At 44.0% G+C, this 22,183-nt stretch overlaps 1 protein-coding gene across 6 annotated transcripts in view; it reads left to right on the top strand.

The window, feature by feature from the left end:
- Window positions 1–22,183, top strand: part of ehmt1a (euchromatic histone-lysine N-methyltransferase 1a) — a 134,114-nt gene that overhangs the window by 7,681 nt on the left and 104,250 nt on the right. For 3 of the 6 annotated variants that reach the window (XM_050050315.1, XM_050050318.1, XM_050050316.1), the window contains 2 exons: window positions 2,676–2,803; window positions 6,357–6,579. In XM_050050315.1, the coding sequence (XP_049906272.1) occupies window positions 2,676–2,803; window positions 6,357–6,579 (351 nt within the window). The remainder of the gene's footprint in view (window positions 1–2,675; window positions 2,804–6,356; window positions 6,580–22,183) is intronic. The other 3 variants (XM_050050317.1, XM_050050320.1, XM_050050319.1) reach the window with 2 other exon arrangements.

Genomic DNA, 22,183 nt, shown 5'->3' with positions numbered 1-22,183 from the left:
TTAATAAATACAATGTGAATAAAGATTACATAACATAAAAATAACTGCAGTCTTTGTTATTTGATAGCCGCTTAAATTAAACAATTTTTATAGGGCAAGTAAAAACTGACTTCGGGCAAGTAGATCTCTGACCAACTTGCCCGACCGGGCAAGTGAAAAAAAACCTTGGCGTTGAACCCTGCTAAGCTTCCGCATAAAATACAGTCTCTGCAGCCCCTTTTTTATAAATAGTGTCAGTATTACGTCTATTATTGTTCCTAAGTATAATAATCAGCCACAACCTCAATACTTTCTCCATTATTAACCATATGCTGGTGGGTGTAGCTCCCAGTTCTAAAGTCAATTATTATTTCCTTTGTTTTCTTTGTGTTTAAAAGAAGACAGCTGGACCTACACCAGTTTGCAAACTGGTCTACCTAGGCCCTGTAGTGGGTCTCATCATTATCCAGTATTAACCCCACTATTGCTGTATCATCAACAAATTTGATTGTGACATGCTCAGGTATGTTGCTTTTGCACTCGTTTGTGTAGAGGGTGCAAGAGCAACACACCTGAGCATGTCACAATCAACTGAACTGAGTGTTTGCTGGGAAGGCAGCGGCTCTGCGGATGGTCCTTCAGCGCTGCATCTAACCAGTGTCATGGCAGCTACAAAAAAGGATTAGACTCCCAGTACAATCGTATTGCCTTCCTTTTAAAACTGTGAAAAACGTCCACACTGGTGTTTGGCTCTCAAGTTAGCATGCTGCACTTGCTTATCTTCCTCTTTTCTATGTTTATTGGTGGTGTAGATGCTGCACCAGTTCAGTCAATGTAAGCAATTTGGCTTTGTATTATAGGCTCTAATTTTATTATCAGAATAATAGATAATAATATGAATTTCCCATTATTGGCTGATAATCTTTTGGCATGATTTTGAGCATCCCTATGCTAAAATATCAACTTCTGTGCAAAAATAGAGTATCCTCAAAGTTCTGTTGGGGTTCTTTTCCTAGAGCTCATAATGGCAAATGCAGTTAGGAGCTCTCTGAGGAGCCAGGGGAACATGACTTTTTCACAGATTATCTGTCACATGCACTACTGTCATGATTTAGTGACAGTTTCATCAATTTTTTCCCAAAACTCAAGCTCAATATTTTAAGGTTTTCTTATATTCAGACAGACAAGATGTAAGGAGATGTGTTTTACCTGCTTGACAGTTTCGACTGAGACTCCAGTCTTCCTCAGAAGCGTCATCCGATGTGCTGCTGACGTGTCATATATCAGCTGGTAGGCCTGACAGACCAATCAGAGTCTGTCAGGCCAACCCCGCCTCCTGCGTCGTTGTTCGTTCTCTGGAGTAGGGAATTCCAGGTGTGTGAGAGGGTGTACGCCCCCTCGTCCCGGTTGATGGTGCCACTTGCCCGCTTCCTGATCTCAATGGCCTCTTTTATCCACCATTTGAAACGAAACTGTCAAGCAGGTAAAACACATCTCCTTACATCTTGTCTGTCTGAATATAAGAAAACCTTAAAATATTCTAAATAAGAAGACAGTATGAACCTTATCAATCTACTCAAGCTCAAACCAATGAAATATGACACAGTTAGTTTAGATGATTCCTGCATTATGGACAGCTGTGTGGCTCCCTCTCAGCTCCGAAGTCTACCCAGCATAAATGTCAAGTTGCCATGGGTCTGAAATACAGTGAGCTGTGACTGTCTCATAAGCATGAGTGGTCAGGAATGTCCATCCAACTGTGGTGTGAGCGAGTAGAGTCTGTACTGTGTGGTGTCACACAGTTGCACTATGCGTTTTGAGATTGTGGTGTGACTTGGAATTTTATATCGTGGCTCAGTTCAGTCATGTGATCCTGAAACCTTCAGCCAATGGGCTGCATATTCTTGCATGTAAATCCTGCTGTCTTGGTGGTGATGGCATATTTACAGGCTTCTGGAAGGGCCCTTCTAATGCTGAGCATGCTGGATAGGCAGTCAGACAAATGATACTCTTGCCGTAGCTCCACTTGTCTAAGGCGCCTCCGCTGCCTCACTTGGGAGACAGGGTAACGTTAGCAAGTAAGTCAGTAGATTTATCGTTGTTTTAGAGTAAGACAGCTGCTTAGCACAGAGTCAACAAACAGCCTGTTACTTTTCCATCAGCAGCGTAGAACCCAAATACTTACACACTGCTTCTCAGATGCCTTGATGTAGCTATTGTGTGCTCAGGGAGACATCACTCGCCAGTGTCCCCCAGTTTTGTAGCAAACAACAACATTAGCATCTTTGCTTTAGCTTAGTTTACTGATAGGTCAAAATGGCATGGAACAGGTCAAGCTGATAGTGAAATTTTAGAGCACCCTCTGCTGGATCAAAAGACAAACTACCTCAAAGGCTTTTAAATAGTCTGCTGCGCCGATAGACTGTACATTTTTGTTCTGAACACTTCTAAAATCAAACAAATGGTCTAATTTCTTATAAAAAGTGATAGCCCTGTACGTAACCTACTGTAGCTTTAAATTCAGGGTCACATTCATTCATCAGATCAGTTTTTCCATGTGGTAATACTACTTTTGATGTACAAATTTGGGCTTTTATGTAACATTTGGTCTCCCAAATGACAGGATCCTTCTAGGCACAATTTCCTGATGACGACTTCTGACCTGCAGCTAACCTCTTTGTGTGTGCTTTTCCTAGCTGTGAAGAAGAAGAAGAGGAAGATGGGAATGTATAACCTGGTCCCTAAGAAGAAGGCCAAGGCCCTTAAACAGCAGGAAAAGGCAGGGCCATTTATTCCCGTTTGTCAGACCTCCCACCAGCCCACTGTTAGTAACCTAGAAGAGCAAATCAATACCTCAAACAAGATGTTCACTTCTTTAGAATGCCGATTTTTCAAAATATTTGTATAGCCTGTGGAAAGTGTCAGGAAGCATGGGGAAAAAGAGAGGGAAAGGGCCATGTTAAAAAGCTGTTGTCTTCAGTCTGACGTCAGAGATCAATCAGAGTATTTATGTATTACTACCAGTAAGCATACATCACTCTTTCTACCAGCTGGGTGAAGACACCCTCTGCTGCATATGTGAAACCACTTATTAAATTATAATGTCTGTACCATGTTATCACACTAATGCTTTAGTTCACACAAAGCCACTCTGTGTAGCTACTATTTAGCGTATCCACTGTGTAGCCACTACATAGATTGAACATAAAGATGGACGATGCATCCCCCATCTTACCCCCATTGTAGAGAAAGGAAGCTAAGCAGCATCCACCTGGACTGATCTTTAGCTTCTTTCAGGGTTAAGTCTGGTGATTAACTGTACCTTTTAAACACATTTTCTTCCTCTGGAACCAATACACAGTCTTCTTTGAAGTGTGTTTTGGATCATCCTCACCAACCTAGTAGATGGCAACAGATTCTTCTCAAGAAAAGTCCGAGTACAGACTCCATTCATCTGTCATTTGATCATTTGGATTCTGCTGGTGCCATGAGAAGAGAAACAGCCCCATACCATGATGCTTCCACCTCCAAGCTACACTTTAGATATGATATTTTTAAGGTCACAGACATTTCTCCTCTAAACCTAGCACATTGTATTTTGGCCCTAAAACTTTTTTAAAGTTTGCTACACAGTGTTTGGAGAAGCCTGTAGGTTACTGGGAGAATGTTAGTTTGGTTAGACGAGACAAAAATGAAACTTCTCTGCAAATAGCACATGGTGTTATGTTTGGAGAAATGTCTCTGCATATGACCTTAAAAATATCACACCTACAGTATGGTTTTGAGGTGGAAGCATCATAATGTGTGGCTCTCAACTGGTTCCAGAGGAAGAAAATATGTTTGAATGGTCCAGTTAATCACTAGACTTAACCCTGACAGAACATTTGTGGAAGAAGCTGAAGATCAAGATTCATCAACTGCCCCTCCCCAGAATCTTCTAGATTTAAAGACTGCCTGTGTGGAAGAATGGACCAAAATCCCACCTGAACACTGCACATAGGTTTTTTTTTTTTGATTGAAATGTTCAATTCAATTCAATTTTATTTATAAAGCCCAATATCACAAATCACAATTTGCCTTACAGGGCTTTACAGCATACGGCATCCCTCTGTCCTTATGACCCTCGCAGCGGATAAGGAAAAACTCCCCAGTTTAGAGTTATTGAGTTAATATCAATGTCTGGTGTAAACTTCATGTCAAAAGATGCACTGGAAATACGTATAATCCAAAAGAAAATGTTGACATGTTGAAAACTTATTTCCACTACTGTTTATGTAGCTGCTCTGGGTAGCCACTATGTGTAGCCCAGGCCCCCCAGAACAGCACTGGGCTTTGAAGCCAATTTGACATAATGGCCAAATGGTATAATTACAATGTCTGAGTCCATCACATGATGTCGTGGCCCCAAAAGATCGGGATCGGGGTAACATTTCAAAAGTCTTTAAGAGCCACATGATTAAAGCATTTAATCCCCATTCAAGTTAGCCAAAGGCAAACCGAAAGATAGGCGCTCCGCAGGTGTTAGTTTATGGTGTGCTTTCTTTATGGGCCCAACCATGTGGAAACAAAGTGGAATTTCAAGGTAATTTTACACATGGAAGTCGACCTTTTTCAGCTTCATGTGAATTAACAGGGCCCTGCCTCAAACGCTGTATCCAGGTCTCTTAATACATCTACGGTGTAGCCACTACATGTAGCTGCTTTGTGTAGCCACTCTGTAAGTTAATACCAGTAACTGATTTACAGTATTTGTCAGTGAATACTTATGCGTTTCTTTTCTTCCCTTTAAAAACTTCTTCATCCTTTAGTCATATGAGATCTTTAACCCTCTGAGACCCACATAGACCCACTTTTGTCTTTTTTTTCAACAGAGACAGGAGATATTTAGGGGAAGATAGCAGGTAAATCGTATATGCTGCATAGAAGTGGTAAACATTATCTAAAAGGACAGAACCTAAAGATTAATTTCAGGTGCAGCTCAACACCTTTAGGTTTTCATAGTAATACATCTGTAACAAACATTTTGTTTTGGTTATGTGCCTGTTAAAAATTTTAAAGTTTAGAGTGTAGAGGGGCTCATTATAATGTAAGTATATGATGGCCATTTCCATGCTCAGTTATTAGTCATGAGTTGTTGCAGCATTTTTTGGGTTGATACCATTTGCCACACAGTTTTGGTGCTAAATTAAAACATTTTTGACCCCTCAAGAATTGATAAAAATGGTCAAACCTTCTCCCCAAATTCAGGACGTCGGTAGCGTAGTGGATAGTGCCGGCGCCCCATGTACAGAGGCGATGCCTCACTGCAGCGGTCGCAGGTTTGACTCCGGCTTGCGACCATTTGCTGCATGTCACCCCCCGCTCTCTCTCACTCACCCCGTTTCACTCTGTCCTGTACATTAAAGGCAAAAGCCCGAAAAAATAATCTTAAAAAAAAAACAAAAAACAACCTTCTCACCAAATCCCACATTACACCAAGACCTTGAGGAACACCACAGAAAATTCCATGCTGTGACTTGGTATCAAAGACTTTTTGAGATTTCTCTAGGAATTGCATTTCTTGGCGATTAGATGGTGAGCACCTCTGTTCTGGAAACAGCTGAGCAACATCCATCCATCCTCTGAATGCCCAAGGTCTCTAGATTGTTGCTGTGTTTCATGAGGCTGTGGTTATCCTAGAGGTCACTATACATAATTTTATAGAGTAATGTCATGACAATGAAATGGCTATTCTGGGGACTAACATCATCCCACATGAATACAACTGGACTCACTGAATCAACTGTCTCAGCTTTCCAGTCCAACCCATTTTATGTCATTCCAAGTCTGTTTAGGGACCCCATTATGCAGAGATATTTTCGAGTACAGTAGGTGACAATGACACCTTTATAATGCATGCAAAAAACTGCATTCTGATTTTTGCCCAGAACAGCATGGGAGAAGCATAAATTGGGCATGTCTGTAAAGGGGAGAATTGTTGGTACCCATACAACCTATTTTCATTCAGATATCTTGAGGTCAGAGGTCAAGAGACCCTGTTGGGAATGGATATGCTAGTTTTTCCCTAGCCATAATTTAGCCTAACTTAGCAGTGTTATTTAGCCAACTTTCTGAGAAGCAAGCCTGACATGGCTCAGCCCGCTACAGCCTCCTAAAGACAGCAGCATCGGCCGGGATTTCCCGTGGCCCTGCATGTCTCAAAGGGTTAAATGAATTACATGTTTGTTTCCTGTTCAGCTTTTTTTCTATTTGTTTGCATGCTGTTGAAGCTACACATTTATTTTTTTTCCAAAACAACACTGCACAAGTCTCGATGAGTTTAGAGGTTGGGGTATAGATTATTAATACATTCAAATGCCATTCTTTTTTAAAATCAGGTGGAGGAGCCAGGACCCAGTGTGGAGAAGAACAGCGCTGCAGCAGATAAGAAACCAGTGACTGTACCGGAGACACTGAAGGCCGAAAATGCGACAGCTGTCATGAATAAATTGTTGATGGAGATGGATCCGGGAGAAGGCTGCCATGTGGAATACACTGAACTGGCTTTGGACTGTCTGGATCTGAAAGCTCAGGAAGAACTTCTCTCACCTCCCCTGTCAGGTGAAAACAGCATGTCACTCACCCAAACTCAACTGGTCTTCTACAGTATACTTAACATTGCATTTATTTAGCTGACACTTTTATCCAAAGGGACTTACAATAAGTGCATCAGCCAAAGTGCAAGAATCATGCAAGTACATCAGCTTAAAAATAGAGAAAAGAGAGTTTTTTTAATATGCCATGTGCAGTCTGAACAGATGAGTTTTCAGTCTGATATACAAGGTATGTGAAGTTTCTGCTGTCTTGATGATAATGTGGAGTTTGTTCCACCATTAAGGATCGGTAGAGAGAGAGCCGTAGCTGGGCCCTCTTCCTTGTGAGGGAGGGTCACGATAATTGGCAGTAGCAGAGTGTACTGGACAGGCTGGGGAATGTGGTTGACCACGCCCTGGATGTAGGATGGGCCTGAGCCAACCTCAGCACAGTAGGCAAGTACCTGTTTCAGAAGATACAGTGTAACTATGAGGATGAATGTATTTTTAATAAGTAAAGCACAGGCACAAATCTTTGATCCATGTCATTCACAACTGGACAGTTTTAACTTTGTCTGTAGGCTACAGCACAACAAGGTAGGAAATAGCAATCAACAATCAACACAATTAAAATAGACAAAGAAAGAAACAATTTAACTATATAGCCTTCTCACTTACCTATGGTACAAGTACAAATATCAAGGAAAAATGACACAACCAACAAAATCTGCAAGGCTACAAACATGGGCAGGCAAAACATTCCAGGTTGCAGTCATAACATGGGGCAGCTGTGTATGGCCAGATTGTTCCTTACGGCTCCCTTACAATCATCATGGTTGAAAGATAACATAAAATTGAGATTTTAATGCCTCTGCACCGCTGATAGATGTGGCCAGAGGCGTTAACGTTTTTGTGTTGTACATCTGTCCATCCGTATGTACGTATGTCCATGCTATCCTTGTGAACACAATATCTCAATAATGCCTCAAGGGAATTTAGTCAAATTTGGCATAAATGTTCACTTGGACTCAACAATGAACTGATTGGATTTCAGTGGTCAAAGTTCAAAGTCAGTGTGACCTTGCATCTGTCTCATTCATATTAATGCAATATCTCAAGAACATCTCAAAAGAATTTCTTCAACTTTGGCATAAGCGTCCACTTGGACTGAAGAATAAACTGATAAGAATTTTGTGGTCAATGGTCAAGGTCAGTGTGACATCACTAAATATGTTTTTGGCCATAACTTAAGAATTCATATGCTAATTATGACAAAACTTTACACAAATATCTAATAGGATAAAGTGATGATGATAGTAATGACATTTTATATCTAAAGGGTCAAAGGTCAGCTTTACTGTGACATCATAATGTTCTGCATAAAACACTTTTCTGGCCATTATTCAACATCAGATCTCAGGAACAGAAGGAGAAATATTTGGTCAGATACTGAATTGGTGACACTCATCTTGGGTGTCCACCTTGAAGCTGTGCTCATTCTATAATTCTTCTGTGTGTGAAGCATCCATGTTTTCACAGACATGGATGTGAACTATAAGAGAAACTTGACTGGCGTGCGGAGGCAAACAACGCGAGGTGGTAATTCCAGTTTTCACCTTGTAATGTGCTTAACTTTTAATGGATCATACCATATCGGGTATGGAATTAATCTGCAGATGCTCTGGTTCAAAGTGAGACCAAACTGTCACAAACCGGGCCAGTTAGTGGCAAAAAGGGAGTCCACACATGAAGTACCAAATCAAAATATAATTTATTAGTAAATCATTTAAGTTGAAAGTAAATAACTGTTAAATCATTTAAGTTGAAATTAGATCACATATTACCAGAAAGTATGAGTGGGATTTAATGTTAAGTGTCAGTCATGTATGCAGTGTATGGGTGAGTGGAGTGTGCTGTGTGAAAGTGTTGAATGCAGGAGGAAACAATACTTAGTTCGCCATGTCAGGTGGAAACCCAGAACCAAGTCCAAGACTGGACTCAGCAAGAGGGAGAATGCAAGGTTAGACAGCCCTTAAATACCCTGGTCCACATACACACACACACACACACACACACACACACACACACACACACACACACACACACACAGGTGAGGCAAATTGGCCTGATGATCTGCCCACAACTTCCACCCAGGGAAGTGAGAAAGCCAGTGAGCAGGCAGAGGGGCAGGCCGTCACACCCCACCACATCATCTTTCCACTCCTCCAACTCTACACCTGTCAGCCACTCTCAGCAACCCAGATCCTAGGAGCAAATTAAGAGAGTAGTGAGAAGGCAGAACTGTAAAACAGCAGAATAGACAGTCAGGGAGAACATAAACACAACTAGGTCAACTGAGAAAGGGCATCTGCTATCACATTCTCTGATCCCTTTATATGATGAATATCCAAGTGGTATGGCTGTAAAAACAATGCCCACCGCATCAGCCTCCGATCTGGGTTTTGAAGCGACCGCAGGAAAGTCAGTGGGTTATGATCGGTATGAACAACCGGCGGAGTAAGGCCAGATCCCAAATATACATCAAAATGCTGCAATGCCCATGTTAATGCTAGTGCCTCCTTCTCGATTACAGAGTAATTGAGTTGGTACTTATTAAATTTTCGAGAGAAGAAGGCCACAGGTCTTTCAACCCCGTGCTCTCCCGCCTGCAAAAGTACAGCCCCTGCCCCCACATTAGAGGCATCCACCCGCAGGGAAAAAACCTCATCCAACCGGGGGGCAGACAACACAGGCGCCACACACAAAAGTGCCTTGACATTCTCAAATGCCAGTCTACATCTATCTGACCAGACAAATTGTGCCTCTTTTTTCAAAAGCGCTGTCAATGGCTCTACAACAGATGAGAAATTTCGACAAAAACTTCGATAATATCCCACCATCCCTAAAAAGCACAGTAGCTGTTTCTTGGTGGTTGGAGGGGGATATTTTACTAATGCAGCCACCTCATCCTACAACATATGCACTTGGCCTTGACCGACTACCTTACCCAAATCGGTGACTGTGGCCTTTGCAAATTCACACTTTTCCAAATTAACAGTCAATCCTGCCCAGACTAATTTTAATTTTTAATTTTTTTTTAATTTTTTTTTTTATATACTTTATTAATCCCCGACGGGAAATTCAATTTTTCACTCTGTTGTCAATTACACACAGGTCCGAACACACACATGCACAAACTGGACCTATACATGCACTAAGTGGAGAGATGTCAGAGTGGGCTGCCCATGACAGGCGCTCTGAGCGGTTGGGGGGTTCGGTGCCTTGCTCAGGGGCACCTCGGCAGTGCCCAGGAGGTGAACTGGCACCTCTCCAGCTACCAGTCCACACTCCATATTTTTGGTCCGGACGGGGACTTGAACAGGCGACCCTCCGGTTCCCAACCCAAATCCCTATGGACTGAGCTACTGCCGCCCCCAATTTTGCGAATGCGCTGAATATGTTCAGACCATGTATCACTGTATACTACCATGTCATCAAGGTACACTGCACAGCCACAACCTGGTTCATGAGGCGCTGGAATGTTGCAGGCGCGTTGCGGAGGCTAAACGGCTAACATTGTACTTGTACAGACCAGAAGGTGTAATAAACGCACAAATTTCTTGTGCATGCTTAGAAAGGGGGACCTGCCAATAACCTTTTAGGAGGTCAAATTTACTCACATAAGTGGCAGACCCCACCTGATCTATACAATCTTCCATGCGGGGAAGAGGAAACACATCTGGCTTTGTAATGTTAGTACAACTAACGAAAGTCAGTACATGATCTATAAGTGTTTTCTGGTTTACTGACCAACAGACACGGTGATGCCCAACTCGAAGAACACGGCTCAGCAATATGATTGTCTAACATGTATTGAACCTCTTGGTCTAAATGTTTGCGCTTATCTGATGAAACCCGATAAAAGCGCTGTTTTATTGGTGCCGCGTCACCAACATCCACATTAGGTTTGGGCGATATGTTAAAAATTTCCAACCGGCCAACCGGTGGTTGCCGATATATTCGGCAGTTGTGTGTGTGGCGTAGAAAAAAAAAAAGAGGGGGGGTGTTGCATTCATGTGATGTCGGAAAGAATCGAAAAATGACTTTCAGAATGGGATAATTCACATGAACGCCACCTCATGTCAGAAAAACAACTCGGCAACTCAGATCTTCCGACACCACATGAATGCAGCAAAAAAATGCAGCGTGCTTTTCGAGCCCACTCATGTCCAACGTGGCACAGAAATATCTGTGCATACCGGCAACAAGCACGCCGTCAGAGAGGGTGTTTAGCACGGCTGGTAACATTGTTAACCATACGCGCACTTTGCTTAAGCCAGATAAGGGTAACATGCTCGTTTTCCTCTCCAAAAACATGTAAAACACTGTGTTTTTGAGTTAAAGACAGCGCAAAGGGACTTTATTATTTTATGTGATTTTTGCACTTTATTTTTCCATTGTTCTTCGTTTAGCCTATATTTATTATTATTTGTATTTATTTATTCAAGCAATAACCCTACGAGAGGCTTTTAGAACAGCTATAACAGCTTAAGTTTTTTTTGCCACATCCGCAATGGCATTATTATAAAGACAGCGCAAAGGGAGTGGACATTATTATTTTATGTGATTGTGTGATTTTTGCACTTTATTTTTCCAATGTCCTTTGTTTATATTTACTTATTTGTTATTATAGGCTACTGTTACTGTGTAACTTTTGTGGACCGACCAACTGTTTATTCTGTTTGAATACATTTACCTGCGCCTTATCCTCTGACTGTGGTCTTTAATATCAAAATTAATGAATTGAAATTTTACTGAAACATACAGCCTATAGGCTATACTCTTATTCATTTAACAAAAAATAAATCACCTCGAGATCTTTGCTGAGTAATAAGCTGTAAAGACGGGCCGAAGATGACTGTCCGACACCATTTTAAAAAGAGTCTGATGGCTGCAGAAGGACGCGTTCGCTCACAGCCTCTAAATGAGCAAACAAGTGGGAGATAGGGATAACATACCTGTCCTACTATAACGATCAGGGTGTACAACTGCACATCTTTTTTGATGTAGTTCTCAAATATGGTTTATGAATTAACGTTACTTTCAGCTCCGCCATCACTGACGTGTTTTGTGAATGAAACAGTGTGAAGCTGCCAGTTCCAATACGCGCACACTTTGAATTGTGCTCTACATAGTAATTATGAACTATATGTACCGAGTTGAATTCTGTGGAGACAGACCATTAATTTAGCAAAATAAAATGACAATAATAGCCCAAAAATCACCCAAAATGAAACCAACCGTGATGGACTCGCCGATGGGCGATTGGCGATGTATTCGTCCAATTGCCCAAGCCTAATCCACATCATACTCAATAAGATGCGTGCGAGAAGGCACATCAGAAAACAGGGCAGGATAGCTTTTAATAAGGACAATCAACTCAGCACGTTTCTTGTCATCCAAATTTGCCAACAAGCAATCCAAATTTTGTAGCAACTCTCAATTTTTCAACCGCCCTTGCAAAACCACATCAGGAGTTGAACTCTCCTCCAGGCTGACTGCTGGAGATGAGCTCAAAACAACTGCAGATGTACAAGCAGAAGCATTAACCATACAGCTCCCACTTTCCCCTTTTCCCTCTGTCTGACGTGCATAAAAGGGTTTCAGCAAATTCACATGACACAATCTAGTGGCTTTCCTAGAGTTTGGAGTGGCAATGATGTAATTCAGGTCTGACACCTGCCGTACCACAGTGTAAGGGCCTGAGAACTTTGCCTCAAAGGGAGAAGTCACAATAGGTTGTAGAAACAAAACCTGGTCACCAGCCTTAAAGGGATAGTGCACCCAAAAATGAAAATTCAGCCATTATCTACTCATCCTCATGCAGAGGAAGGCTCTGGTGAAGTTTTAGAGTCCTCAAATCACTTGCGGAGATTGGCAGGGGGAGCGGCTAGCACACCTAATGGCTGACGGCATCCCAGACTAACGTCCAAGAACACAAAATTGAAACCACAAAGTATCTCCAACATGCTCATCCGTAGTGATCCAAGTGTCCTGAAGCCCCGACATGAAAAGTTGTTTCGAAAAACGTCACATGAACTCTGTTTTTAGCCTCACTGTAGCCTGTAGCTCTGACTGCTTCTCTGTGCTCCATGCTCACGTGTGCGCACTTGCGCGAGACCAGCGAAAGCATGAGCTTTGCTTACCTGTGTTTACATCACGTGACACCTGCACCGAAGGGAGGGACAACAGTAACCACAGGAGCTAAAAGATAATTTGCACTACGGTCTTTAGCAAAGGACAGCCCAACATGTCTGACGACGCGGAACTCAGGCTACTGGATGAAGCAGCCGCTGCAGCTCATGAGCCTAACCCTCAGCCAGCTGCAGAATACCGGAGTCGAGCACTGGAAACCTGGTGGTGTAGTTGTTTCAAATGCAAAGCAATGCCAACGGATGAGGAAAGTCTTTGCTGCTCAGACTGGGAATTGGTGATGCCGGCACTTGAGAATCTGGACATCAGTACTGACGAGACTGCTGCTCTTCAGAGACCCTGAGCGCGCACACGTGAGCGCGGAGCACAGAGAAGCAGTCAGAGCTACAGGCTACAGGAGTTCAAATGACGTTTTTCGAAACAACTTTTTATGTCGGGGCTTCAGGACACTTGGATCACTACGGATGAGCATGTTGGAGATACTTTGTGGTTTCAATTTTGTGTTCTTGGACGTTAGTCTGGGGCGCCGTCAGCCATTAGGTGTGCTAGCCACTCCCCCCGCCGATCTCCGCAAGGGATGTGAATGAACCTTTATTTATCCCCGTAGGGAGATTCTGGTGTCCAAGAAACAGCAACAGTAAACGTTAAGAACGATTAATAGATAGATGAAGTTAAATAGTAAATAAATAGATAAAAGGACAATCAAGAGGAGCTAGACCAGATATTAAAAAATACTAATACTAAAAAGTCAAGTCCATGTAAGAAAAAGTGCTGTGTGCATAGGTCAGTGTGCCAAGTCCATGTGCAGGGTTTATGGTTAAAGGTGCAGGTGCAGAGTGCAGTTCTTCCAGCAGGTAGTCATGGAGCGTCTGTGGGCTTCCTAGCCCAGCCGCTCCGTCCTGCATGGGTTCGCCGACCCCGCCTGTTTGTGTAGCCGGATGGCAACTGGCACAAATGACTGGCTGAAGCGTTTGGTGGACTGCTGCGGTGCCACAAGTCTCTGGCTGAACACACTCCTCATACCCTTTAATTCATGGTGTAGAGGGTGGTCGGTGTTGTCCAGAATGGTGCTCAGCCTCCTCCTCATCCTTGACTCCGCCACTGTCTCCAGACTGTCTAGGCTGGCTCCTACCACAGAGCGCGCTTTTTTGATCAGCCTGCTCAGTCTGTCCACGTCTTTCATGCTGATGTTTGCCCCCCATCATGCCACACCAAAGAAGAGAGTGCTAGCAACCACCGACTGGTAAAAAACCTGCAGCAGTTTGCTGCACACACTGAACGACCTCAGCCTCCTCAAAGAATAGAGTCTGCTCTGACCCTTCTTGAGAAGAGCCTCGATGTTGGTGGTCCAGTCCAGCTTGTGATTTAGGTGCAGACCCAGGTATTTGTAACAATCCACCCTCTCCACCTCCTGCCCTCGGATGGTAATGGGTACAAGGGGCCTCTTCTTCCTCCGTTGGTAGTCCACCACCATCTCCTTAGTTTTGTTGGTGTTAAGCTGGAGATGGTTGGTTTTGCACCACTGCACAAAGCGCTCCACCTGGTGTCGGTACTCCTCCTCTTCATCGCTGTTAATGTAGCCGACAAAGGCAGAATCATCTGAAAATTTCTGCTGTATTGTGTTGGAAGTCGGAGGTATAGAGTGTGAAGAGAAATGGTGATAGGACAGTTCCTTGGGGGGCGCCCGTGTTGCATATCAGGACCTCTGACTGGCAGCCCTGCAGCCTGACATACTAGGGTCTGTTGGTGAGAGTGTCGAGGATCCAGGCCACAAGGTCCTCCTCCACTTGCATTGCTGACAGCTTCTCGGCTAACAGAAAAGGCCTTATTGTATTAAATGCGCTCAAGAAGTCGAAGAAGGTGACTCGCAGCATGCTGTGGGGCCTCTCCAGGTGTTTGTAGGCTCTGTGGAGCATGTAGGTTGTTGCGTCCTCTACACCAACGCAGTTCCTGTAGGCAAACTGCAGGGGGTCCTGAAAGTCTCTCACATGGGGCTTAAGATGTTCCAGGACCAACCTCTCCAAGATTTTCATGACCTGAGATGTGAGGGCCACAGGCCTGTAGTCGTTGGGGGTGCTTGGACGTGTTTTCTTGAGGATGGGGACAATGCATGACGTTTTCCAGAGCTGCGGCACTCTCCTCAGTTTCACGGAGAGACAGAAGAGGTGATGGAATATATCCGCCAGCTCCCCAGCACATGACTTGAGCACCCTGGGATTGATGTTGTCAGGTCCTCTGGCTTTATTCACATTGACCTTGGAGAGCTCCCGCCTCACCTGATCAACTGTGATAAGGATGGGATGTCTGGGGCTGTCTTTCTGGGGGGGGATGGAGGGAGGGGATGCTGGCTGTTGTTGCTGTGTGTGGGCGGAGGGATTTGGGGGGGGGCAGAGGTGGGCAGTCACCAGCCCTGATAGGGGGGCAGGGGGACCAGTCAGCTCCACAGCGCTTCTGGGGGTTGGTTGGTCAAACCTGTTGAAGAAGTGGTTTAACTCATTGGCCTGCTGCAATGTCCCTTTGACACCGGCACTTTTCTTTTTGTAGCCAGTTATTTTCCTACACCCCCTCCACACCTCCTTGGAGTTGTGGGCCGCCAGTCCAGCTTCCAGTCTTTCTTTATATTCTTCCTTCGCCACTCTCAGCTCCTTCTTTACTTCCTTTTGCACTGCCTTGGCTCCCTCGGTGTCTCCTGTTGTGAACAGCCTCCTCTTTTCTTTCAAGAGGGCCTTGATTTTACCGTTGATCCATGGCTTGCTGTTTGGGAAGCACCGCACCTTTTTAGTAGGCACAATGGTTTCTTCACAAAACCTGATATAATCTGTAATACAGACAGTGAGACCATCTATGTCCTCTCCATATGCTCCTTTAAGCATCTCCCAGTCTGTGGTCCTGAAGCACTCGCTCAGCTCCTCCTCCACCTCCTCTGACCATTGTGGGATGGTCCTGGTGGTAGTAGGAAGTCTCATGATGGCTGGCCTGTATGTTGGTACAAGCCTAACCAAGTTGTGATCAGAGCCTCCTAGTGGTGGAAGAGCTGTGGATCTGTAGGTATCTTTGACATTGGCAAACAGCATGTCTAGAGTCGTATTCAGTCTTGTGCTACAGGTGACATACTGCTTAAAGTCTGACAGTGTCTTTGAGGCATTAACATGGTTAAAATCCCCGTTAACCAATATGAATGTGAATGTAATGGGATGCGCAGTTTGCAACTCTGCGATGCTGCTGTGAATGACGTCACATGCACGCGACAGCACTGCACTCGGTGGAATGTAAACAGTGACTGCGAGTACATGTGAAAACTCTCGTGGTAAGTAATACGGTCTTAAGCTTACCGCCAGCAGCTCTATGTCCGGGGTACAGATCTGCTGCTTGACGGTTACATGTCCAGGGTGGCACCATCTGGAATTAATGAAGACCACCAGCCCGCTGCCTTTCCGTTTGCCGCTGTTCTTGCTTCTCTCGGCTCGCACCATGGTGAAGCCGTCCAACTCCACAGCACTGTCCTGTTTTCGTGGAGCCACGACTCCGTGAAGCAGAGAAGGCTGGACTCTTTGTATGCCACTTGGTGTTTCATGAGGGCTGAGAGTTCATCTGTCTTGTTGGCAAGAGATCGGATGTTCCCCATAACAACGGAGGGCAGGTATATTTTCTTATTCCTCTTATTCCGCTTCTCTTTAACCCTCGCTCTGGCTCTTGTGCCCCTCTTGTGTGCCTTGATTTCCATCAGCAGTCCTGTCGGGGGAGTTGCAGCTTGGCTTCGGAGGGCAAGAAGCTTGTTTCTAGTGTAGGATCTCGTCTGTTGTCCTCTCATTGCTTCACAGTAGATGTCAGAAGTTAAAAGAATTAAAAGGGTGAAGAGGAAAGTTAAAAAGGAGAGCCCCTAGGAGATAGTTTGTAGCGTGAAAGTAGAGCTGTTCAGACCGGCAGCCACCTCAACGGCGCCATCATAACTGGGATGTGAGAACTCTAAAACTTCAGCAGAGCTTTCCTCTGCATGAGGGTGGGTAGATAATGGCTGAATTTTCATTTTTGGGTGCACTATCCCTTTAAACTGCTTAGGCTCTGCACGCCTGTCATAGAGAGTTTTCATTTTGTGCTGTGATTTTACCAACTTCTCCTTTGCACTTTCAACTGCCAAAAACAGCCTATGCCTGAACCCACTGACATAGTCAAGCAGATTTTGGGGAGGTTCTGTTATTTCCCAGCTATCTCTCAAAACAGCCATGGACCCCGTACCTTATGACCAAACACCAAGTCATTGGGGCTAAAACCTGTGCTCTCCTGAACCACTTCTCTGGCTGCCAACAGGAGACACATCCCAGCTCAGTACAATAAGAGCGCAGTAAAGATTTCAGTGTTTGATGAAAACGCTCTAGGGCGCCTTGCGATTGCACTACTGTGCTTAATGTGAAGCTGCTGCAGAATTTCTGCGAACATACGGGATGTGAAATTCGAGCCTTGATCGCTCTGAATGATTTTTGGTATCCCAAACATCAAAATGAACTGTGTCAAAGCTTTTACCACCGACTTAGTAGTTATGGTTCGGAGTGGATACGCCGCTGGATACCTGGTTACTTGGCACATGACAGTCAACAAATAATTATGACCCAGTTTTGAACGAGGCAACGGCCCAACACAGTCAATAATCAAATGTTCAAATGGCTGCTCAACCACAGGAATTGGACAAAGTGGAGCCGGTCTGATTGACTGGTTTGGCTTGCCGGTTAACTGACATGTGCAACATGTTTTGATATATGCAGATATATCACGCTTCAGGCGGGGCCAAAAACAGTACCACAACACCCAGTCATATGTTTTCTTTACCCCCGGATGCCCAGCTACATTATCATGACAAGTTTGCAACACCAAGTCCCGAAACTTACTTGGCACTACAAACTGAAAAATAGGTTCCCCAACAAGAGCTTCTCCATGAGGCACCCACTTTCTAAACAACAAGCCCCCCTGAAGAAAATAGCCGTGAGCAGAGCTACTTATCTCACCAAGTGGAAGCGCTGCCAAACAGTTCTGCCAAACAGTTCCTTTAAGTTTGAATCATGTTTCTGCTCTGTAATCAACTTCGTGACATAGACTTAAACTGAGCAGGCAAAGTCACACAAACCTTGGCAGTTTCCAACTCTGCCTCCTTGGTAGTAGGACTCTGCGCGTCACACGCAATGGTCATGGCATGTGTAACGGCACAGGCCGGATACACAACAGCATCATCTGATACACTTTCCAACTGACCTTGACTAGGCATTTTTCTAGTGACTATATTAGGAAGAGGACCATCGGCCCACAACCGCACCCCAGCAAGTTGTCCACCCCATCCACAGGCAACTCAGGGCGCACCCCCATCTCGACATCTCGATTCACCAAACCTGAGACAAGACTCAGGCTATGCACGGGTACAGGGAACACCAACATCCCCATTCCCCTGACTAGCACAACGTCTCCTTTGTCAGTTTCAGATGAAAAGAGTAAAACAGACTCGCGCACAAATGAGCCAACTGCGGGGGTATCACGCAGTATCTTTACTGGCACCTGTTCATCACTACCTGGCTAAGACACCAAACCCTCAGAAATAAATGGTTCATAATCCTTCATACTCCTCTGCTGCAACCTGCTTTACCCCCGCCGCAACTGGGCTGTGCGAATAGGCCAGAGCAGCTGGTTTTTCTTGTGCATTGGAGAATTTACTTTTTGATTTAAGGATTGGACACTCACTTTTCCTATGCCCATTACCTTTACAGTAATTACACGTCCTACCTACTGCCTGCCTATCTCGCACGCCATGATCATTTTTAGCATAAGAGTCTGATGCACCTTTTTGATGAGAAAAACTCTCCCTGCGCACCTTCTCTGAACCTGATGCACTAAAATTGCTTTTGTGAATTAACACATACTCATCGGCCAACACCACCGCCTGACCTGGAGTATTCGCTTTATGCTCTGTAATTTAAGTGGCCACATAATTAGGTACCGAGTTTTTAAACTGTTCTAATACCACCAAGTCACACAGTTTCTCAAATGTGTCAACCTCTGATGCTGCACACCAGCGACCAAAATGGGCAGTTAGGTCTCACACAAACTCAACATGAGACTGTTTATCTCCTCTTTTCCAACTGCGAAACCGCTGCCGGTACGCCTCAGGCACCAACTCATACACTTTAAGCACTGCAGACTTAACTCGCTTGTAAATTTTACAATCATCAGTGCTCAAAGCGGAGTATGCCTCCTAGGCTTTACCAGTCAGGACGCATTGTAACATTAACGCTTGATCGCCCTCAGGCCATTTCCTGGAATCTACTATTCGCTCAAATAATGAAAAGAATGAATCTGGGTCTTTTTCATTGAACTTAGGAAGCAGGCGCAAATTACTGATTACATCAAAAGATACCACTACTGCACCAGACTGACTCATAGGGCCTTCACTATCAGACAAACCTGGCAATTTATCCTCTTGAATTAAGCTTAGCTTTTTATGCTGCAACTCTAACTTAACCAGCTCAGTATTTTGCTTCATATCTTCCAAAGCCAATTCTTTTTGCTGTTTCATTTTTTCAAGTTCTACTTGTAGCTGCAATTCATGCTTTTGCTTTAACAACAAAAGTTCCTTTTGCTGCTCAAAACTCAAAACAGTAGCTGCAAAAACAGAAGACTGAGTCCCCACACCAAGTTTAAGAATTCCCCTTTCCAACAAACCTGCTTTCAACCTGACCTTAACAGACTCCTTTAATTTTCTATCTGCTATCTCAAGCTCATATTTCTCAGCAATTAGCAGTAACTGGTCCTTAGTACACTGATCTAATAGTGCTACTGAAGGCGAGTCAACAAATTCATCCACTATAGATGCCATGCTACACTGTCTACACAAACTGCCAAAAAGGAAGAAGAAAGAAAAACAAAAAAACAACAACAAATCAATGCTGTGGAGTGCTGGAACCACTAACAAAGTCTGGGACAGCCATACCAAAATAGAACCTCCCCATCCCTGACTAACTAACACATTAGCGACCCCATAACTACCTTAACTCCCTCCCTAGTCTTCGTACTGCTACTGATGGGGGGTATTTATGCACTACAGCCCACTGGGAAGAAAAAGCAACTGTTACCAGCGACCCTTTCTTGCACCATGGATGTGCCCCCGACATGACTGCTCTACCCACTTTTGCAGCCACACTAAAATTCCCCAAGACCACCCCCCCCTAATGGCAACCAGTCTTCTTAGCCTAACAGGGGATTCATGGTTCCTTACAATGTTAAATGACTGTCCCAACTAGGGATGTCCCGATCACATTTTTTTTGCATCCGGTCCGATACGAGTCCTTTATTTTGAAACCGAGTCTGATACCGAGTCCGACCCGATACTTTGCAAAGCATTAAGAAAGAAAAAAAAAAGAATGCATCCAAGTTGTCCCATAAGGTTTGTTTTTTAATATATATATAAATATTTTTCTTTTACTCAATCAAACCCCACAAAGAAACCATAAAACCCATAAAACAGGTCCCTTAACACCAATTGTTTTTACCTGGTTTTTGTAGAACAAAAGAATTATACTCAAAATACAAATACAACAGTAATCAGTTTCAAGAAAGTATATATATTTTTTTTCACCAAAGAAAAGAAATGCTCCGTTCCGTTCAGTCAGTTCAATCCAGTTCAAACAAAAAACTAACATATCACAGTTCAATTCAGTTCAATCCACACAGTTCTCTAAACAAAAGAAAACTCCACCCCAGGTTTTCCCACAAACAAGGAGGTAAAGAACATCCACTGTTGGCTCTGACTCAGTTCCGTTTCAAAACAATAAATCAACCTGGCCCGAAGGTTCCAAATAAGGAATAATGAAACGGAAAGTAACCCTCGGCTTTTGCCAGCTCACGGGACCGTGGGTGAATGCCGTAGTGATCCGGGGTTGTTTCGGGCGTGGAGGCTCCGTTGGATCCCTTGATATCCGTGGCGGAATCTCTGAGGTGAGGCCGGTGGCCGGATGGATGATATTCCACAGGGAAGCGCACCTATTTGGCGGACTTTGAGCGGTGTAAAATGCTGTGGTAGGCCGAGTACGCAGAGGACTTCTGGCTCATTTCTCACTCACCGGCGACTGTCACCATACTGCCAGGAGCGGCATAATGTATGGGGCCGGTCTACCTGGGCTCAGCTGATCGAGCCATCCCCCTGGCGATAGCACCGGTGTGTGTGTCTGGAGGTAACTCAGTGTCTGGAGGTGAGCAAGCTATCAGGTGACTGTCTTTTAAAAAAAAAAAAAATTTAGAAAATATACAGGATCGCCACACTATACATTGGAAAGCAGAGGCAACAGTGAACAACATAGATGAAAAACCTGGCCATTTTTGTTGTTTTGATTCCTCCGATCTTTTATTACTGATTCTGATTTTGTAAAAACAATGTGATCGGCGCGGATGTGCGATCCAGGGATCGGATGGGGACATCCCTAGTCCCAACCAAACCAAAACAACCTCAAAGTTCCAACCCTTATCTTATTTATGACAACCAAAACATGACAAACCTTTAAGTTCAAACAAAACTTAACTTTATCAAACAAAGGACAAGCCCCCATTTTGTCACAAACCGGGCCAGTTAGTGGCAAAAAGGGAGTCCACACATGAAGTACCAAATCAAAATATAATTTATTGGTAAATCATTTAAGTTGAAAGTAAATAACTGTTAAATCATTTAAGTTGAAATTAGATCACAATAAACCAAAAAGTATGAGTGGGATTTAATGTTAAGTGTCAGTCATTTATGCAGTGTATGGGTGAGTGGAGTGTGCTGTGTGAAAGTGTTGAATGCAGGAGGAAACAATACTTAGTTCGCCATGTCAGGTGGAAACCCAGAACCAAGTCCAAGACTGGACTCAGCAAGAGGGAGAATGCAAGGTTAGACAGCCCTTAAATACCTTGGTCCACATACACACACACACAGGTGTGGCAAATTGGCCTGATGACCTGTCCACAACTTCCACCCAGGGAAGTGAGAAAGCCAGTGAGCAGGCAGAGGGGCAGGTCGTCACAAAACTTTGCTATAGATGTTAGTTTTTGAACCACAAACGAAGGCCAACATGTGTCCTGCAACAGACATTAAGGCTCGCTGTTTCAGCAGTCAGTTAAAAAAAAACACAATATAACAGTTGTTGTGATCACCACAGCCACAAAAATATGATAATACCCACATTCCTCGAGGCAGCGGCCGAGGAGGGGGAGTTGCAGCCATTTTTAACTCTAGTCTGTTAATCAGCCCTAAAGCTAAACTAGATTATAATTCATTTTAAAGCCTCGTTCTTAGTCTTTTACATCCGACCTGGAAAACCTTGCAGCCACTTTTATTTGTTATAGTGTACCGTGCTCCTGGCCCGTATTCTGAATTTGTATCTGAATTCTCAGAGTTTTTATCCAGT

The sequence above is a fragment of the Epinephelus moara genome, chromosome 8 (genome assembly GCF_006386435.1).
Source record: "Epinephelus moara isolate mb chromosome 8, YSFRI_EMoa_1.0, whole genome shotgun sequence".
NCBI lineage: Eukaryota > Metazoa > Chordata > Actinopteri > Perciformes > Serranidae > Epinephelus > Epinephelus moara.
The sequence above is the reverse complement of the archived record's forward strand: the minus strand, read 5'-3'. Positions and strand labels throughout refer to the sequence as shown.